The 17,386-nt window shown below is 38.7% G+C and overlaps 1 protein-coding gene across 1 annotated transcript in view; it reads right to left on the reverse strand.

The window, feature by feature from the left end:
• Positions 1–790: 790 nt before the first annotated feature.
• efhc2 (EF-hand domain (C-terminal) containing 2) overlaps positions 791–17,386 on the reverse strand; it is a 41,452-nt gene continuing 24,856 nt past the window's right edge. The window contains exons 8-15 of the mRNA XM_078408695.1: positions 15,674–15,839; positions 13,353–13,495; positions 11,587–11,783; positions 9,135–9,268; positions 6,290–6,487; positions 4,908–5,000; positions 2,654–2,756; positions 791–1,063 (exon numbers count right to left, since the gene is read on the reverse strand). Of these exons, the coding sequence (XP_078264821.1) occupies positions 971–1,063; positions 2,654–2,756; positions 4,908–5,000; positions 6,290–6,487; positions 9,135–9,268; positions 11,587–11,783; positions 13,353–13,495; positions 15,674–15,839 (1,127 nt within the window). The 3' untranslated portion in view covers positions 791–970. The remainder of the gene's footprint in view (positions 1,064–2,653; positions 2,757–4,907; positions 5,001–6,289; positions 6,488–9,134; positions 9,269–11,586; positions 11,784–13,352; positions 13,496–15,673; positions 15,840–17,386) is intronic.

Consider the following 17,386-nt stretch of genomic DNA (forward strand, 5'->3'; position numbering starts at 1 on the left):
TGGTTGTTGCCCACTATTTATAGCAGGGAATGTGATCAGGAGACTTTATATATTAAAGGACGGCAATTTAAAGTATTTTATCAGGCTTTTGACAAGCTCTGGTGGCAATGCTGACTATTTAATGTAACGATTGCAGGGAACAGGTAAATGGGCCAAATGGCCCAATTCTGCTCCTTATGGTCTCCATCAGTTATAGAGTCATAGAGTGATACAGTGTGGAAACAGGCCCTTCAGCCCAACTTGCCCACACCGGCCAACATGTCCCAGCTACACTTGCCCCACCTGCCAGCATTTGGTGCGTATCCCTCCAAACCTGTCCTATCCATGTGCCTGTCTAACTGCTTCTTAAATGTTGGGATAGTCTCTGCCTCAACAACCTCCTCTGACAGCCTGTTCCATATATCCACCACCCTTTGTGAGAAAAAGTTACCCCAGATTCCTATTAAATCTTTTCCCCTTCACTGTGAATCTATGTCCTATGGTCTTTGATTCACCTACTCTGGGCAAGAGACACTGTGCATCTACCCGATCTATTCCTCTCATGATCTTATACACCTCCATAAGATCACCCCTCATCCTCCTGCACTCAAAGGTATAGAGTCCCAGCCTACTCAATCTCTGCCTATGGTCTAGACCCCTCTAGTTGAGTAATGGAGAAGTGAAAATCACTTTTGAGACAATGTCTCAAAATTAAATTAGTGAGAAAAATATTACCTACAAAATGTGTGAATTTTTTTAATATTCTCATTTATTGTCAGTTGATTAATGCATTAGACACAAATTACTTCCATGGATGAGGTACACAGTGAAAATCTTGTTTTGTTATTGATTTAGTTAATGTCTAACTGCAATAATGATAACAACTAGAAAGACATTTGACTTTTCAGATGTACCAATGTCTAAAAAAATAATTAATTAATCTTATAAACTTTTCTGTTAGTAAGGTAAAGATGATCCACTTTGAATCATTTTATTCCTGTTTGCCGAACAAATCCTCTATGAAAGCTATGTAGTTGATACTCTTCACTTGCTTAATTGGAAACTCTGAACTCCTGGTGTAAAGCTGAAATGATAAACAGAAAGAATAAAACTTGACATTTGTTCACAGCCTAAAGTTATTTTACCCATGCTTCAATATCCTGATTATGCATTTAATGTTTTGGGAGAGGTATATTTAGATAAGTCACCTTTCCAGGATAAATGTAATGGTGTATTTATACACTACTCCTTCTACACAAAAACTCCCATTCCAGATTCAGAAGACGGGTTCCTGGAGTCATACTGGATCTAAACAGGCCCTTTGTTCCACTCTTCCATGCCATCTACTATGCACCATCTCAGCTAGTCCCATTTACCTGCATTTGGCCTATATCCCCTATATCCCGCTAAACCTTTCCTATCCCTGTTCAAATGTATTTTAAATGTCGTTATTGTACCTGCCTCAAATACTTCCCCAGGCAATTCGTTCCACATATCCACCGTGTGAAAATGTTGCCCCTCTGGTTCCTATTAAATCTTACCCCTCTCATCTTAAACCTACATCCTCTGGTTCTTGATTCCTCTCTCCTGCATAAAAGAGTCTGTGCATTCATCCTATCTATTTCCCTTATGATTTTATAAACCTCACCATGAATTTGGCACATGGTAGGGGAGAAAACAGTAAACCGTTGAAAAACAGTGAAGTGCTACAAGTCCCACAGTATAAAACCCCGACAAAAAAATGCCAGGTTCTGCTGCCCTTTAGTTTAGGATATGAAATTTGGACCCATGGTTTTGGAAGTTCAAATCATTGTCATAAACCCCTTTTCCACATGGAAAACGTTGGAGTTACTGCAGGTCAGAAACAATACCAGCAATTGAGCAACATCCACCTGCCAACATCTGTGGAAAACACAACCAAGACCTGTAGAATATATAGCCAGCATTCATGGAATATACAGCCATTATCCATGGAATACACAGCCAGCATCCGTGGAAATCCACAGTCAGCATCCATGGAATACACAGCTAGTAGATCAAAACCACAGTCAACATCTGTGGGAAACATAACCAACTTCCATGGAATACACAGATAAGATCCATGGAATATACAGCCGGCATCCATGGAATACACTGACAACATCGATGAAATATACAGGCAATTAACAATTATTTATCAACAATGATTCGATTTTCTCAAGTGGAATTTCTGTAAATGTCACACATAATCCAATTAACACTATTTAAAGCATTTCCTTGACATGGTACTCTACAACTTTAAGAAATTGTTCACTAAGACGGGTATAATCCACATTGTGAATCTTCAATGAAGTAGCTTTAATTTGTGTAAAGATGCAATATACAGAAAATAAATAATTAGGCAACTAAATAAGTAGCGATTGCATAAATGGTTTTAAATCCAATGATTATTTAAATAAAATTAAAAATAGTGACTTCAGTAATGAGTCTAAAGTGGCTCCAGAAGTATAGAACTCACTTTGGTGAAATAGAGACCTATTCAAACATGGCACATGATGAAAAGACTTTTGCAAACAAAGCATTAAGGGCTAACAATCTGGTAGTAATAATAATAATACTCTTTTTAATCAGTGTTTAGACATTGAGTTGTGAAAGGAAGCCAGTTGCAACACTTATATTACGTTCTACATCTTACCTTAATGGGGACCTTCACTTCAGCAGGTGGTACAGGGTTTTCTCTCCAGTTTATGCCCAAGACAAGATTCCTATATGCCACTTGCCCATCAACACTCAGAAACCTTAACGTGTTTTGAAATAAATATAGTAAAACAATAATATAGTTGTTCTGTGCAAATTACTGAAGTACACATTCTTGTTATACACCGTCAAATAGTTTTGCTGTCTTTGCCTGTTTGACAGTTTGCCTGTCTTTATTGTTGTCACATGTTATAAGTACCTGGGTGTTTACCTTAACAATAAACTTGACTGGACCGAAAATACCAATGCACTGTACAAAAAGGGCCAGAGCAGACTTAACCTGCTGAGGAGACTTAGGTCCTTTGGAGTGCAGGGGGCACTCCTAAGGACCTTCTACGACACTGTGGTGGCATCAGCCATTTTTTATGGAGTGGTCTGCTGGAGCAGCAGCATCTCAGCAGCGGAGGGGAAGAGACTTAACAAGCTGATCAGGAAGGCTAGCTCTGTCCTGGGTTGCCCCCTCGACTCAGTACAGGCGGTGAGAGAGAGGAGGATAATGGCAAAGATAACATCGCTGTTGGACAACGACTCCCACCCCATGCAAGACACTGTCATTGCACTGAGTAGCTCCTTCAGTGACACACTCCTTCACAAGTGTGTGAAGGAGAGATATCAGAGGTCCTTCCTTCCCTCTGCTGTGAGACTGCACAACCAGCGCTACTCCCAGCAGACCAGTCAACAGACTAGTAAACAGTAACAGTAAAGGAAAAACACAGTAAACTATGACAATTATCCTTATCTTTATTTTTATTTATAATGAATGTCTCTTGCTATCCACTTTGCTGCTGTAACACTGTACATTTCCCTGGTGTGGGACAAATAAAGGAATATATTATATTATTATTATTATTATTATGTTATGGCTGAGGTACAGTGAAAAGTTTTTTGTTGCGTGCTGTCCAGTCAGTGAAGGACAGCTGGGAAAAAACTGTCCCTGAATCTGGAGATATGCGTTTTCAAACTTCTGTACCTATTGCCTGATGGGAAATGGGGGAGAAGAGGGATTGACTGGCGTGAGACTGGTCCTTGATTACACTGGCGGCCTTGCCAAGGAAGCGTGGTGTAGATGGAATCAATGGAAGGAAGGTTGGTTTGCGTGATGGTCTGGGCTAAATCCACAACTCTCTGCAATTTCTTGCGGTCTTGGATGGACTGTTCCCAAACCATGCTGTGATACTTCCCAATAAAACGCTTTCTACAGAGGATTTGTAGAAGTTGGTGAAGGTTGCGAGGGACATGCTGAACTTTCTAAGCCTTCTAAGGAAGTTTAATCAAGATCACTGGTGCTGTCTTGGATAGAGTTTGTATGTTCTCCCTGTGACTGTAACCTCACAGCATCAGAGACTTGGGTTCAATTTAGATCTCAGGTGCTGGCTTGTGTGGGGTGTGTATCAGCTACCTGTGACTGCAAGAGGTTTCCTCCAGGTACTCCAATTCCCCCCCACATGACAAAGATTGGTAGTAGTTGGCTGATGTATTTTGCCTCTGATGTAGAAAGATTGCAAGAAAATCAGGGGGGTGGTGATGGACATGGGTTCAAGAGAAATAAATAGGGAATGAGATTAATGGGACTGCTTTATTCTGGTACAAATATACATGTCTAAACATCCTGGACATCGCGATCCTGGAGTTGGGTGGCAAGGTGCAACGAGTTCTTATTGACACACAAGCCAGCCACAAACCACCATGACCCTGTCCCCAAGAGTCTTGGGCGAGGGGAACAGAGATTTGTCTTCTGTCACATTGAAATTTTGGAAGAGTTTTTAAATATTTCTGATACACAGAGACAATTGAAAACTATTCAAATAATTTTTTTAAATCACCAGCTGGAGCAGCCCTAGGGTAGGTTGGAGCAGCCCTAGCAAACCCAACAAACTGCAAACATCAGCTCCCAGCAGTTTCACATTCTTGCCTTCTCAAAAATCATGAGATGATTCTCAAGTGTAAGATGGCTCTTTTTTCCCCCTCAAAATCCTGGAGCCTCTAAATTGCACTCCAATGCAAACACGAGCATAAAATCAATTTCTGTACGTATCTAATCCTATTATAATCGCACAGTTCTAATACAAGCAATTATCATTTCAATTACTCTCCTTACAGAGTAAATGTTGTCATACAACTAAAGTAAGCAGACAATTGATCTATTCCAACACATTGCACATACATATTTTTTTAATGCTTTAGAGACCTACTTTGAGATCATTTCTTCAAGAATATCATTCGGTGTTGGGAGCTGGAAACCTTTCAAAATATTTCTAGTTTCCTGGATAGGCAAGAATCCAGTTCTGTAATAAATTGGGGAGAAAGATATATTTATACTCAATGGTTCAAAACTTAAAGAAGGGACAAAATGGTGAGATTTGAAAATTAAAGTTATGTTTAAAGATAAAACCACATATCCAAAAAGCTTAGGTCCTGAACTGCCTTGTCATTTTTAATCCTCATGCTGTTGCGATGTTGATCTATCTTTGATCTCCTTCAATTACACAGTGGTTAAGTAGATGGAGACCTGGTATCAAACACACCACCAAGCCAGAAAACTGTCTGAATCAGCTTTATAATATGATTTCTGAGAAATGGTTCAAGTCTCCCTTTCAACTTATCAATATTAGATGATGGATAAACATAATTACTAATTAGTGATTGTGGGAGTAAGATGCAGCAGAGTGTCAACTGCAATTCCTCAGCAATTGCATTTTAATCTTATATTTGCTTTCTACACAGATGCTGCAGATTTTTGTTTAGTAATTCCGTTAAGCATCTTGGACATTTCATTTGTCACCTTGTAAAATTATTGCTTGTTTTTGGCAAAGAAAACTTTAAGAGCCGAATTTTCCTTGGTACAATAAATCCTCATGTGATTTATTCAATCACATTTAATCCTCAATAAATCATCTTGACCATAGTGGGGGGAATGGTGTCCGTTATTGCCAATTGTCCACTATAAAGGATTGTAAGGGATTATCATTGTTTGAGTAGTAGAAACAAACTGCAGATGCTGGTTAATACACAAAAGGGCTGGATCTTAAAGAGGTTGATGTATAAAATCATGAGGGCAACAGATAGGGTGAATACACAGAGTCTTTTTCCACATTATAGAAGAATCAAGAACTAGATTACTATCAATAATCAAAGACATTGAGATACAAGGAACTGCAGTTGCTGGAATCCTGTGCAAAACACAAAGTGCTCGAGGAACTCAGTGGGTCAGGCAGCATCTGTGGAGGAAATGGACAGGCCATGTTTCAGGTCGGGACACTTCTTCAAACTGCTGTATGCATGTATTAATGCATTAAGAGCCATTTTTGAGGCAAATTCAAGGGAATGATAGGAATCCCCAAATATGCCTGGTTTATTGTTACAGTTACAAAAATTACTTAGTTCCATGAATCATAAATAATTGTTTACTGAGCTGTGTTATATAATCAGAGGGCAGAGAGTTAATGTGAGGGGTGTGGGTTATATAATTAGAATTTATGCTATCTTATAACATTTCTGAGAACAAACTGGGGAGTCATTGTGTTTAGTAATAAAATTGTTGATGCAGATATTCATTGCTCTGTTCATTCATTACCTTTGACGATCTTCATAGATAAAAGCATCAGATAGCTTTTTAAAATCTTCAAAGCCATTTTTTCTTAGCTCCTCTTGAACTAAATGTAATATGAGACAGACGTCTGTATCTTGCTGTTGACGAATGCTGTAGTACCGGCCTATTGTAATCACTTCATGCTCACTGAGGTGTCCTTCTCCAATCTCAATTACAATATTCCTTTTCAGAAACAATGGATAAAATAAATTATTACAAGCATTAATAATCTATAAAACAGAGTAAATACACCTTCTAATTTCATTACAAATACAACACAAAATACTTGTGCTATAACTCCAGGATAAGCGCTCAACTAAGAAAGCCAAGCCCAAAGCCAAAGTATTATCTAACTAAATATACCAACTTACAATAACTGTATACAAAAACAGCTATCTATACATATTAACTAGCTCTTTAAAAAAAAACATCCTGTAGATGCAAGTATATCATTGGGGTTATCAAGTGGGCACCTCCCTTCACTGGTGTTTCATTGAGTTAGGCTCACGACACCTCTGAAAGGCTCAACCATTGATGCTGGAGTAACTCAGCAGGTCAGGCAGCATCTCAGGAGAGAAGGAATGGGTGACGTTTCGGGTCGAGACCCTTCAGACTGATGTCAGGGGGGCGGGACAAAGGAAGGATATAGGTGGAGACAGGAAGTTAGAGGGAGAACTGGGAAGGGGGAGGGGAAGAGAGGGACAGAGGAACTATCTAAAGTTGGAGAAGTCAATGTTCATACCGCTGGGCTGCAAGCTGCCCAATGCGAAATATGAGGTGCTGTTCCTCCAATTTCCGGTGGGCCTTCTCAATGGCACTGGAGGAGGCCCATGACAGAAAGACTGGGAGTAGGAGGGGGAGTTGAAATGCTCAGCCACCGGGAGATCAGGTTGGTTAAGGCGGACTGAGCGAAGGTGTTGAGCGTAACAATCGCCGAGCCTGCGTTTGGTTTCGCCGATGTAAAGAAGTTGACATCTAGAGCAGCATTAGTGCAATCAAATGAAATTAAGGTAATAGATAATCTTGATATAAAATGAAATAACAGATGCTCAAATATGACTATTATAAGTTCACTACAATTCAATTAACATGAATGGGTAGGATATCACGAAGAAATGAATTCGAAAACTTGACTGGAAGCTTTCACATCATGGGGATTCTCCCAATTATGTGCCAAGGACCCAAAAGATTTATACTTGTGAAGCATTAAACATCTTTTACTGAGTGCTGGAGTAACTCAGTGGGTCAGGCAGCATCTCTGGAGAACATGAATAGATGATGTTTCAGGTGAGTATACAAGAAAGATCTGAAGAAGGGTCCCGACATGAAACTTCTTTTATCCATGTTCTCCGGAGATGCTGCCTGACCCGCTGTGTTACTCCAGATGCAGCGTGGAAACCGCTGTGCCACTCAGTCTTGGAATGCAACTGCAAGGACCTCAAGTGATTGCAGTAATTTCTCCAGCAACTGTGGCTGATTAGTTCTCAGGCCCTCATATTCACTAATACGGATGAACGAGTGATGGAGGAAAGAATAGTGAAGTTGGAAAGAACGTGGTGATAGATATTCAGTATTCAGATCCTTAATGTGAATTTGAGACAAAAAAGATTGTTTTTAATCAAAGCCAAATAAATTTAAAAATCCTGAATTTTGCAAGCGATGGAAGAAAGTGACTGATGTAAAATAATATTTGTAACATTTGTCAAATTAGCAAGCTTGGAAGCAGAACTCTGATTCTGACCAGCTTTATCTTTGTGATAAAGAACAGCAGCATGGATTTGTATGGAATTGGAATACATTAATACCATCACATTCTTTTTTTATGAATTTCAGTGTCACCTGTAGATGGTTGTAATTTAAATAAGAGACTACTGGAGAAGAAACAGTCCGTATTATAATACATTAATACTCTTACTACAAACATATTAATCTCTAATAGGGATGGCTTTAATGCACTGTGGTATATGTGAAATTGAAACCATACTTTATCATATCCTGTAATTTGAGTAATCAGATTTCCAAACCAATGACATATAAGCCATTCACTTTGTAACAAATACTTGTCAATAAATGCTTTCTTCTCTTTTCACACAAAGCGTGGTGGGGGCCTGGAATGCATTGCCAAAGGTGGTTGTGGAGGCAGTTACGATAATAGCTTTTAAGAGATTTTTGGATAGGCACATATAAGTGCAGGGAATAGAGGGATATTGATCATGTACCAGGCAGGTGAGATCAGTTTAATTTGGCATCACGTTCAGCACAAACATTATGGGCCAAAGGGCCTGTTCATAAGTTAGTAAGTTCTAGGAGCAGAATTAACCATTCGGCCCATCAAGTCTACTCCACCATTCAATCATGGCTGTTCTATCTTTCCCTCTCAACATTCCCCAGCCTTCTCCCAATAACCCCTAATACCCTTACTAATCAAAGTTCCGTGCTGTACTGTTCTATTTTATTATGATATATTGTTCCCTAGAATTACTAATAGTTGTTACACAAATCCATTAATATTTGGAATCACTGTAGAAGTCTGGTCCTCTAAAATCAATGGATATTTTTTGCTGAAATGTACTAAGGATCACATTATTATCTAAATATATTTTGTCATGAATTTTGACTCAATACCACCTTCCTTCCTTGTCGATTACTAACACAGTTCCTCCTCAGATTTATTGAGTTAATGTATAAATCATTACTAGCTTTGCTGATCTTTAAATGTGTTTTATTCTGCCTCATTGTTGGAATAAATCATGAATAACATGAAAAATATGCAAATGCTTAAAAAGAGAATCTATTCCTTACTGATCCAAATAAGTATTATGAAGCTCACCTGAACTCATTGTAATTGATTATTCCAGTTCTAGGATGATCATGAGATGCAAGCATCCTTTTAATTTCAAGGGAATGTGTATTACCAGTTGATTTAAGCTTGGTCAAAATTGTGCAAACATTTGCCTTCTGGTACTGATAGAAGAGGAGTTAGAAAAAGATAACATTCAGATGAAATCAGAGAATGAAAAAAATGAATAAGTTAAAATAAACTATAGCAATGAAAATAAACATTCATTAAATTCTGCACTTTCACTGGTTACTCTCTGTATAGTGCAACATCTAAAATCACATATTTGTGCTGTTCTATTAACGTTGCTAATAGTAATCTTCCGACATAGGAATGCAAAACCGCAACCATAAGCAAATAACCATTATTTGCTTATCTTTCTAGATTCTCTATACTATTTACTTATCCATTCCACACAAGCATGGAATGTGCCACAGTGACACCACAATACTTTGCTGCATATTGTTCTGTGACAAATTTTGGGACTGTTTTCAGGGGTGCTGAAACAACAATTTTTGAAAGGAAACAATAATTAATGAGTATTTCGAGGGATTTCCAGCTCTTTGTTTTTACTTCAGATGGTTTGATTTCCTCTCAATCCAATGCCCATCCTAGTACATCACGATATATCATTTGTTCAAAAGTGAAACTATACATTAATCAATACCCTTTGTTCCCTTTCCTGTCTTCTCTATAAATAATGAAGTGCAGCAGGAAAAAAATTACTTTTGTAGCTCAGACTCTGCTAGTTTAGAGACTAATGCATGGTCTCCCCCTCACCCCCACTCCCCACACACACTATTCATACTTAACAGGTTTGTACACAAAGGGCTGATCATGCATATCCACTGCATTCAGAGTCCAATGATGAGGTATGAGCAGGTACAGAATGAGAAAGCCTCATCAAAAACACCTTTGAAAGCCTTTGACAACCTACAAGGCTCCACCCTCAGCTTTGACAGATGTAAAAGCTGTAAGAGCTTCTTCATCGTCTTTCAGTGACTTTAAAAATCTATTAAAACTGGGTTTCAAGCTGAATTCTATGTGAATGCCAAACTTACATATTTGAAAGTACACATGTGAAAGCTGGGAGTTCCTGTTTAAATGGACCCAAGTCGCTCAATCAGAATTGCCAGCTATTAGCATCAATTATGAACATGCTTAATAACAATAGTTTCTCACTCCTGGATGTCTACTTGTGACCTTATATCTATCACATTTACCAGTGCTCCTCGGAATACAACCCAGAATGCAGAGTCTAAGTTGATAGCTTGACTCCTGCTATGAGAAAGGATCGTGGGATTGAAAAGAAACAAAACTGCAAATTTGAAATAAAAACATAAACTGCTGGAAATACTCTACAACTCAGACAACATGCATGCCTAGTGAGAGAAACAGAGATAACGTTTCAGGCCGACAATCCTTCTTCATGGGTCGGAGTTGGACCACGTTTATGACAACCATTGCATAAGATCATAAGAAATAGGAACAGAATTAGGCCATTCGGCCCATCGAGTCTACTCCGCCATTCAATCTTGGCTGATCTATCTTCTCAATCCCATTTTCCTGCCTTCTCCCTGTAACCTTTGACACCCTTACTAAGCAAGAATCTGTCAATCTCCGCTTTAAAAATACCCAATGACCTGGCCTCCACAGCCATCTGTGGCAATGAATTCCACAGATTCACCACCCTGTGGCTAAAGAAATTCCTCCTCATCTCCTGTTTAAAAGTACATTCTTTTAATCTGATGCTGTGTCCTCTGGTCCTAGACTCTCCCACTATTGCAAACCTCTCCACTATCCTCTCCACATTTACTCCATCTAGACCCTTCATTATTCAGCAAGTTTCAATGCGATTCCCCCCTCATCCTTCTAGATTCCAGTGGTGACAGGCCTTTTATTATTGGATATAAAGCCTTTATTAGTTGCCTCTCTTGAGGCTGTTCTTGGATAGAATGGTTACACTGTGACATTTCAGTGGCCTGCTTCCGCAAGGTGGGAGTCATACATTTAACTACTGTTCTGAGGAAGATTGGGCAACCTTCATCCCTGTAGAATTAAGGACACAGATAAAGAAGTATGTATGTCCTTAGACTTCAGGAGATGAAAGACACCCATGAAATATGTTCTTTGAACCAAATGCTCCTAAATAATATTGAAAGAGCTTAATTTGCTTTAAATGGTTTCTGAATAGTTGCACATTAGTAGTTTAGTTGAGTTTAGTTTAGTTTATTGTCAGGTGTACCGAGGTACAGTGGAAAGCTTTTTTGTTGTGTGCTATCCAATCAGTGGAAAAATTATACATGATTACAATCGGGCCGCCCACAGCGTACAGATACAGGATACAGTAAATAACTACTTTGCTTGCTGTGATTTACAGGTAAGCCAACATTTGAAAGGAAGCAACAAATAAAGAGAAAAATCAAAGTGTTACATAACCTACTTCATCTGCATTCTTTTCCATGTAACAGAAAGTATACTCATCAGCATCTACCAGGCAAAAGTAATTCCCATAGAAACAGAGTTTAGCTCCGACAAACAGATCGTGCTGAGTAAAATATTGAGATTGCTCACTCTTAAACAGTTCCTGGCCAGGTATTTTTACTCGTCCTCTTTCCAAAAATTTACTGCTGGTAATACCTGTAGGAATAAAGCATTATTTTAATGTATCAGTTTAAAAAAAATGTTTCATGATCTTCAAAACTTGATAATAGAGGTTATTTTTGCTACCAAAAAAACAGAAGACATTTAAAGAATGTCAATGAGAAAAGTTTTAATTAAAAATCTCATAAATTACACAATATATGTTTGATACTAAAACAGAATTAGTTAGAACAATCCATTATAATACATCCTGGTCATCCAGCCCTATGTCACACCATCACGAAGAGTAGCTTAGTTTGAGAGATACAACGCGGAAACAGGCCCTTCGGCCCATCGAGTCCATGCCGACCAGAAATCTCCCCACACCAGCTCTATCCTACACACACAACGACAATTTACAATTTTACTAATTAGCCTACAAATCTGTACACCTTTGGAGTGTGGGAGGAAACCCAAGCTCCCTAGGTCACGGGGAAATCATACAGTGCATTCAGAAAGTATTCAGACCCCTTCACTTTTTCCACATTTTGTTAGTTACAGCCTTATTTTAAAATGGATTACATACTTTTTTTTCATCAATCTACACACAATACCCCATAATAAAAAGCAAAAACAGATGTTTAGAAATTTTTGTATTTCTAATTCATTCTACTAGTTCCACTGTTTGCACCCTTGTATTCTTTCATTATCACCTCTTCCCCAGCTAACAATGGGCCATTATGGGTTCTACTCCTCCTTGGTCATCTGTTGCCGGCCCTGTTTTGTTCTGGCGATCCTTTACCTCCAGTTCCCTTCCCTTCTACTTTCAGTCTGAAAAAGAGTCCCGATCTGAAAAGTCACCCATCCTTTTTCTCCAGAGATGCTGCTTGACCTGCTGAGTTACTCCAGCACTTTGTGAATATCTTTGGCAAGCACCAGTTAACTTTGCATCTTGCACAATTAAGATCCAAGAGCATCTGTCTCAAGTGAAACTTTGGCAAGAAAGACAAGGTTTCAATCCAAAAATATCACCCTGTTTAGTATTAAATCAAATTTAATATGTACTGAGTGACACGGATATAATTTGAATGAATGAATGAATGAATGAATGAATGAATGAATGAATGAATAAGTTGATTGGCCAAGTATGTGAATATACAAGGAATGTGCCATGGTGCTCCGTTCCATTTAATAATAAACATTATTTGTCCTGAAAATTTCTGTTTAGTCATGCCTCATAACGGAAATTTGGAATTGACCTTTTTCGGGTTTTTTTGAGATACAGTGTGGAAATATGTCGTTCGGCCCTCCAAGTCTGCGTTGACCTGTGATCAGCGATACACCAGTCCGATCTTACACACCAGGGACATCTTACAGAAGCCAATTAACCTACAAACCTGCATGTCATTTGAATGTGGGTGGAAATCTGAGCACCCGGAGGAAACCCACATGGTCAATGTATGGAGAATGTACAAACTCCACACAGACTACACCCCTAGTCACGATTGAGCCCGAGTCTCTGGTGCTGTCGGCCCCAAGTTATAATGGCATTATTTATGTACACAGAAATGTTAGTTGCACAGCCCTTGTTTGAAATTCAAAGCATAAACTAAAATAGATTATTACCTGAGTTCTCCTTTAGAGGTTCAAAAATACTAATGGTGTCATCGCTCAAAAAATAGGAAATAATAAATTTCCTATCACTGTTCATTTCGGCAATTGTAATTAATCTGGCCATAAACCGGAGCACATTGCTTTCCAATCCTTGTCTGAAAAAAAAAGTTTGCAAAAGCAAAGGCTTTATTTACTATGTTATTTACTATGTTTCACATTTTTGCTTCATGTGACACAGGAAAACTATGTCACAGGTAATGAGCACACAACAGGTATAGAAAGAAAGACAATAACAATCAGAGTAGTTAAGGGAGGCATGAGAAAGGATTGGTGGGCTGCATAAAGGGAAATAGTAAAGGAAAATAGGAAATAAACATTAAAATAAATTGTAGATATAGTATGTGATGAAAATGGAAATCTGCTCATGAATGATAAAGGAATGAAACAGATACTATGTGAGCTCTTTGCCTGGGTTTTAACTGAAGATCATGGTAGTGATGATCGGCTTAACAAGGCGATTTGAGAAAAATTGCAGATAGAGAAATAGTTTTAAAAACTCACGGAACAGAAGCATTAGGAACCCTGGTGATCTGCATTGCAGATCGTTGTGAGAGGTTTGAGAGAAATATCAAAGGTGCACAATCATTCGAATGTTGTTAAGAATGAAAATTTGACAACTTAAATACTGCAGTTTAGAGAAGGAGAAATTGATAAACTGGATATCCACATACCACTCAAAGTAATGACAGCATTGAATAATTGCCCAAAGGGCATTGTATAGGACAAAATGAACATTAATCCGACAAAGACATTTAATACTTAAATGAAATAATTTCTTTTTTTGTTGTTTTTAGTCTGTTTTTACTTGAATGTTTTAGTATATCTTTAGTTTTTGTTTTATGTGGGGTGGGGGCGGGGGTTGGGGGGAACTTTTTAATCTCTTTCCTCAACGGAGATGAGACTTTTTCATCGTATCTCTGTCTGCACTGTGGCTTTAACATCGTGGAGTTGTCAGTCCCTTTGTTAGGATTGACTTCAGGAGCTCCAACCGCAGGAGCTTCAACTGCCCCGATCGCGGGAGCTTCCATCGGCCCGATGCAGGAGCTTTGATCACCCCAACTGCGGTTGTTTCGAAACCACGGGAGAAAAGGAGGAAAGGTACAAGTTATTTGCCTTCCATCACAGTGGGGAATGTGAGATCGTCGAAAAACAAGATGGACGTGCTACCTGCACTGGTATGGACTCAGTGAGAGTGCCTTGAGTGCAGTGATCTCAGTGTTTGCAGGGACGTCACTCCATGGGGACATCCCAGAGTCTGGTGTGAGTGTGGACGGCTTTCTGACTGTTCGGGTGGACAGGGACTGCGAGAGAGTGACAGCAGTCAGTACAACTCTGGTCACATCATGGTGAAGGAGCGTGTGTGTGGCCTGGACATTGAACTGATGGCTGTGGGTCGTCGCTTATGCTGTGTGCCCTGGGGATTCTCACACGCCGCTGTGGTGGCTGTTTAAGTCTACGTTTAATCTTTATGTAGTTATGTATCTTGTTGGGTTTTTTTAAATGTATGACTGCATGGGAAATCAAATTTCACTGCACCTGGGTACACGTGACAATAAAGGACCATGGAACCATTGAAAGACTTGTAAAAGACAAGTCAGTTCTCATGTCTTTAATGAAATTCTTTAAGAAATAAGAGAATTTAATGATCAAGAAAAAATAAGAACATTATTGGATAAGACACAGAAAGGCTAACCTTTTGATGATATTATGGAGAAGTGGTGAGAAGTATGTTAAGAATACAAAAATGAAGCATTTTCAGTAACCTGTTTAGACTGATGAATATAAAAAAAGGCCTTGATATAGTTTCTTACAATTATAAAGTAGCCTCCTAAAATGCCAATAGAATGGGCCACAAGCATGTGCGCATTCTGCAGTGGAAACCGTTAGTTGCCATTTTGGTAGAGGCTTCTTTGTCAAGTTAATTTACCCAATAGAGCCATTGGATCCCCCCCAGCAAATGATGAATATTTCCTTCGTAACTTTTGTCAAGAAGAATGTGTACAGGTGATACAGCAGCATCGAACATCCATTTCCCTTAATCCAGTTTCTAAACAATCATGCCCCGCGATTAAAATCTAATACAGTCTTCTCTCAAAACTATGTTCAGAGAAAAAGTGATGACTTTGAAATTCCCTCGTTGATTTACAATTTTTACTTAAATAATTCCGCTAATGGACAAAAAGGACAAATAGTAAATGACAGAGATAATGATATCAGTCAAATCCCTCAAATTAACAATTGTCTTATATCCTTCATTCAGTGTTTTACTTTACCTGTCCTTTTCCATAAATTGTATCATATTACGATGCGGAGGTTTGGGGTCCAGGCTTAAAGTAGAATTGTAGGAATCCTCCTCCGATCCAAAACCATTGTATGGTGGAATTTGCCTTTCAACCTTTGTGATTGGTTCGGACTTGAATATGACCGGTGTGAAATCCTCTGTTAATTAACATAAAGTAAAGGTAAGATCATTTTTGTCTGCTCTTTGCACTTTGAAAAAGAACTCACAAAACATATTACTTTAAAAAATACTGCACGTTCTTTCAGCACTAGGGATGATGGTAGCGACTTTGCTTCTAATCATAACTTTGTGAATCATTTAAATTGTACTTAGCACTGTTCAGTTTCCAAAATATTCAAATTTGTGTCTGAAATTGTAATTTCATTTTGATACAGGTAAGTTTTGTACGACATATTCTCAAACAGTGTCCCAAAATGACACCCATCATATATCTAATTTACTGCAGCATATTTTTTTGTTGATTAGCTCTATTATTGACAATAAAAGTGAACTTTAAAGAGACTTTAAGCAATCTGTAGTTCCATCTAGAAATGTAAGCAAAAAGTGTTGAATTGTATGTTCTTGTAAATGACAACCCTAGACATGCATTTGTGCATACACATGCGTGCAATATTGCACACGTTTATAGATTATGATCTTAGGTTTCCCAGTGGGGTAAAGCTGGATAGCCCATGATAACTTACTCTGAGAACTTGATGTGTGATTAACTGGCACTAGTGACCCAGTGCAGAACACGCGCAAAATTTGCACTGGCACCTTATCAGCGTGATTTCAGCACCCAGCCAGAACCAGTTGCATTGTTTATTGCCTTAATCCATCACCATAAAGCTCAATTTCATCAGGTGGCACCAATTCATGCTTTCCAGTGATTATTAAAGGTAGAAAGAGGAAATGCAATGTGACTGACACAGGTGGCAGAAACCATTTCAGAAACCTTTCCACTGGAAGCTTTCTACATAAACCTACTATTTATTTTCAGCAGTGATCACAAGTTGAACACAATTACTTTTCCATTGAACCCACTTTTAAAAGCAACAAATGCTTCCCTTACATAGAGAGTTCTGGGTGCCTGTGAATGTGATGCCATGGTTGGTGGTGGAGACAGATACGATAGTGGCATTGATGTAGCTGTTGGATAACCACATGAATATGATGGGCATGAAGGGTTATAAATCACGTGCAGGAAGAGGAGATTGGTTTACCTTGGCATCATGTTTGGCATGAACACTGGGCCACAGGGCGTCTTACTGTGCTGGACTATTCTTTGTTCTTGCTCTACTATTAGCAGAATATAGGTATATATAATTCTATATGGAATCTAAATACAGTAAATGGCAAAACCCTTGGGATGGTGGGGGCGGAGGGACAGAACAATGCTGGTGAGCAAACTGGTAGAGAATATCAACATATCACCAGGCCAGTACGACCCCTGCAATTCCACTCCAGTGCCACCACTAGGTCAACAGTCTTTAGGCCAAAGTTAAGACTCTAACACCTTTTTTAAAAATTCGGACGAGGGGTACAGAATGATGACTAAAACGTGGTGACTTGCGTATAGACTCAGTGTGGTCTACTATGTTACACTCTTATACTTAGTATGATTGTGCCTAATTTATTGTAGGATTGTCACTGATCTGTATGCAAGAAGAAAATTCACTGTGTTAGGTATACGTGACAATAACAT

The sequence above is a fragment of the Rhinoraja longicauda genome, chromosome 12 (assembly GCF_053455715.1).
Source record: "Rhinoraja longicauda isolate Sanriku21f chromosome 12, sRhiLon1.1, whole genome shotgun sequence".
Lineage (NCBI taxonomy): Eukaryota > Metazoa > Chordata > Chondrichthyes > Rajiformes > Arhynchobatidae > Rhinoraja > Rhinoraja longicauda.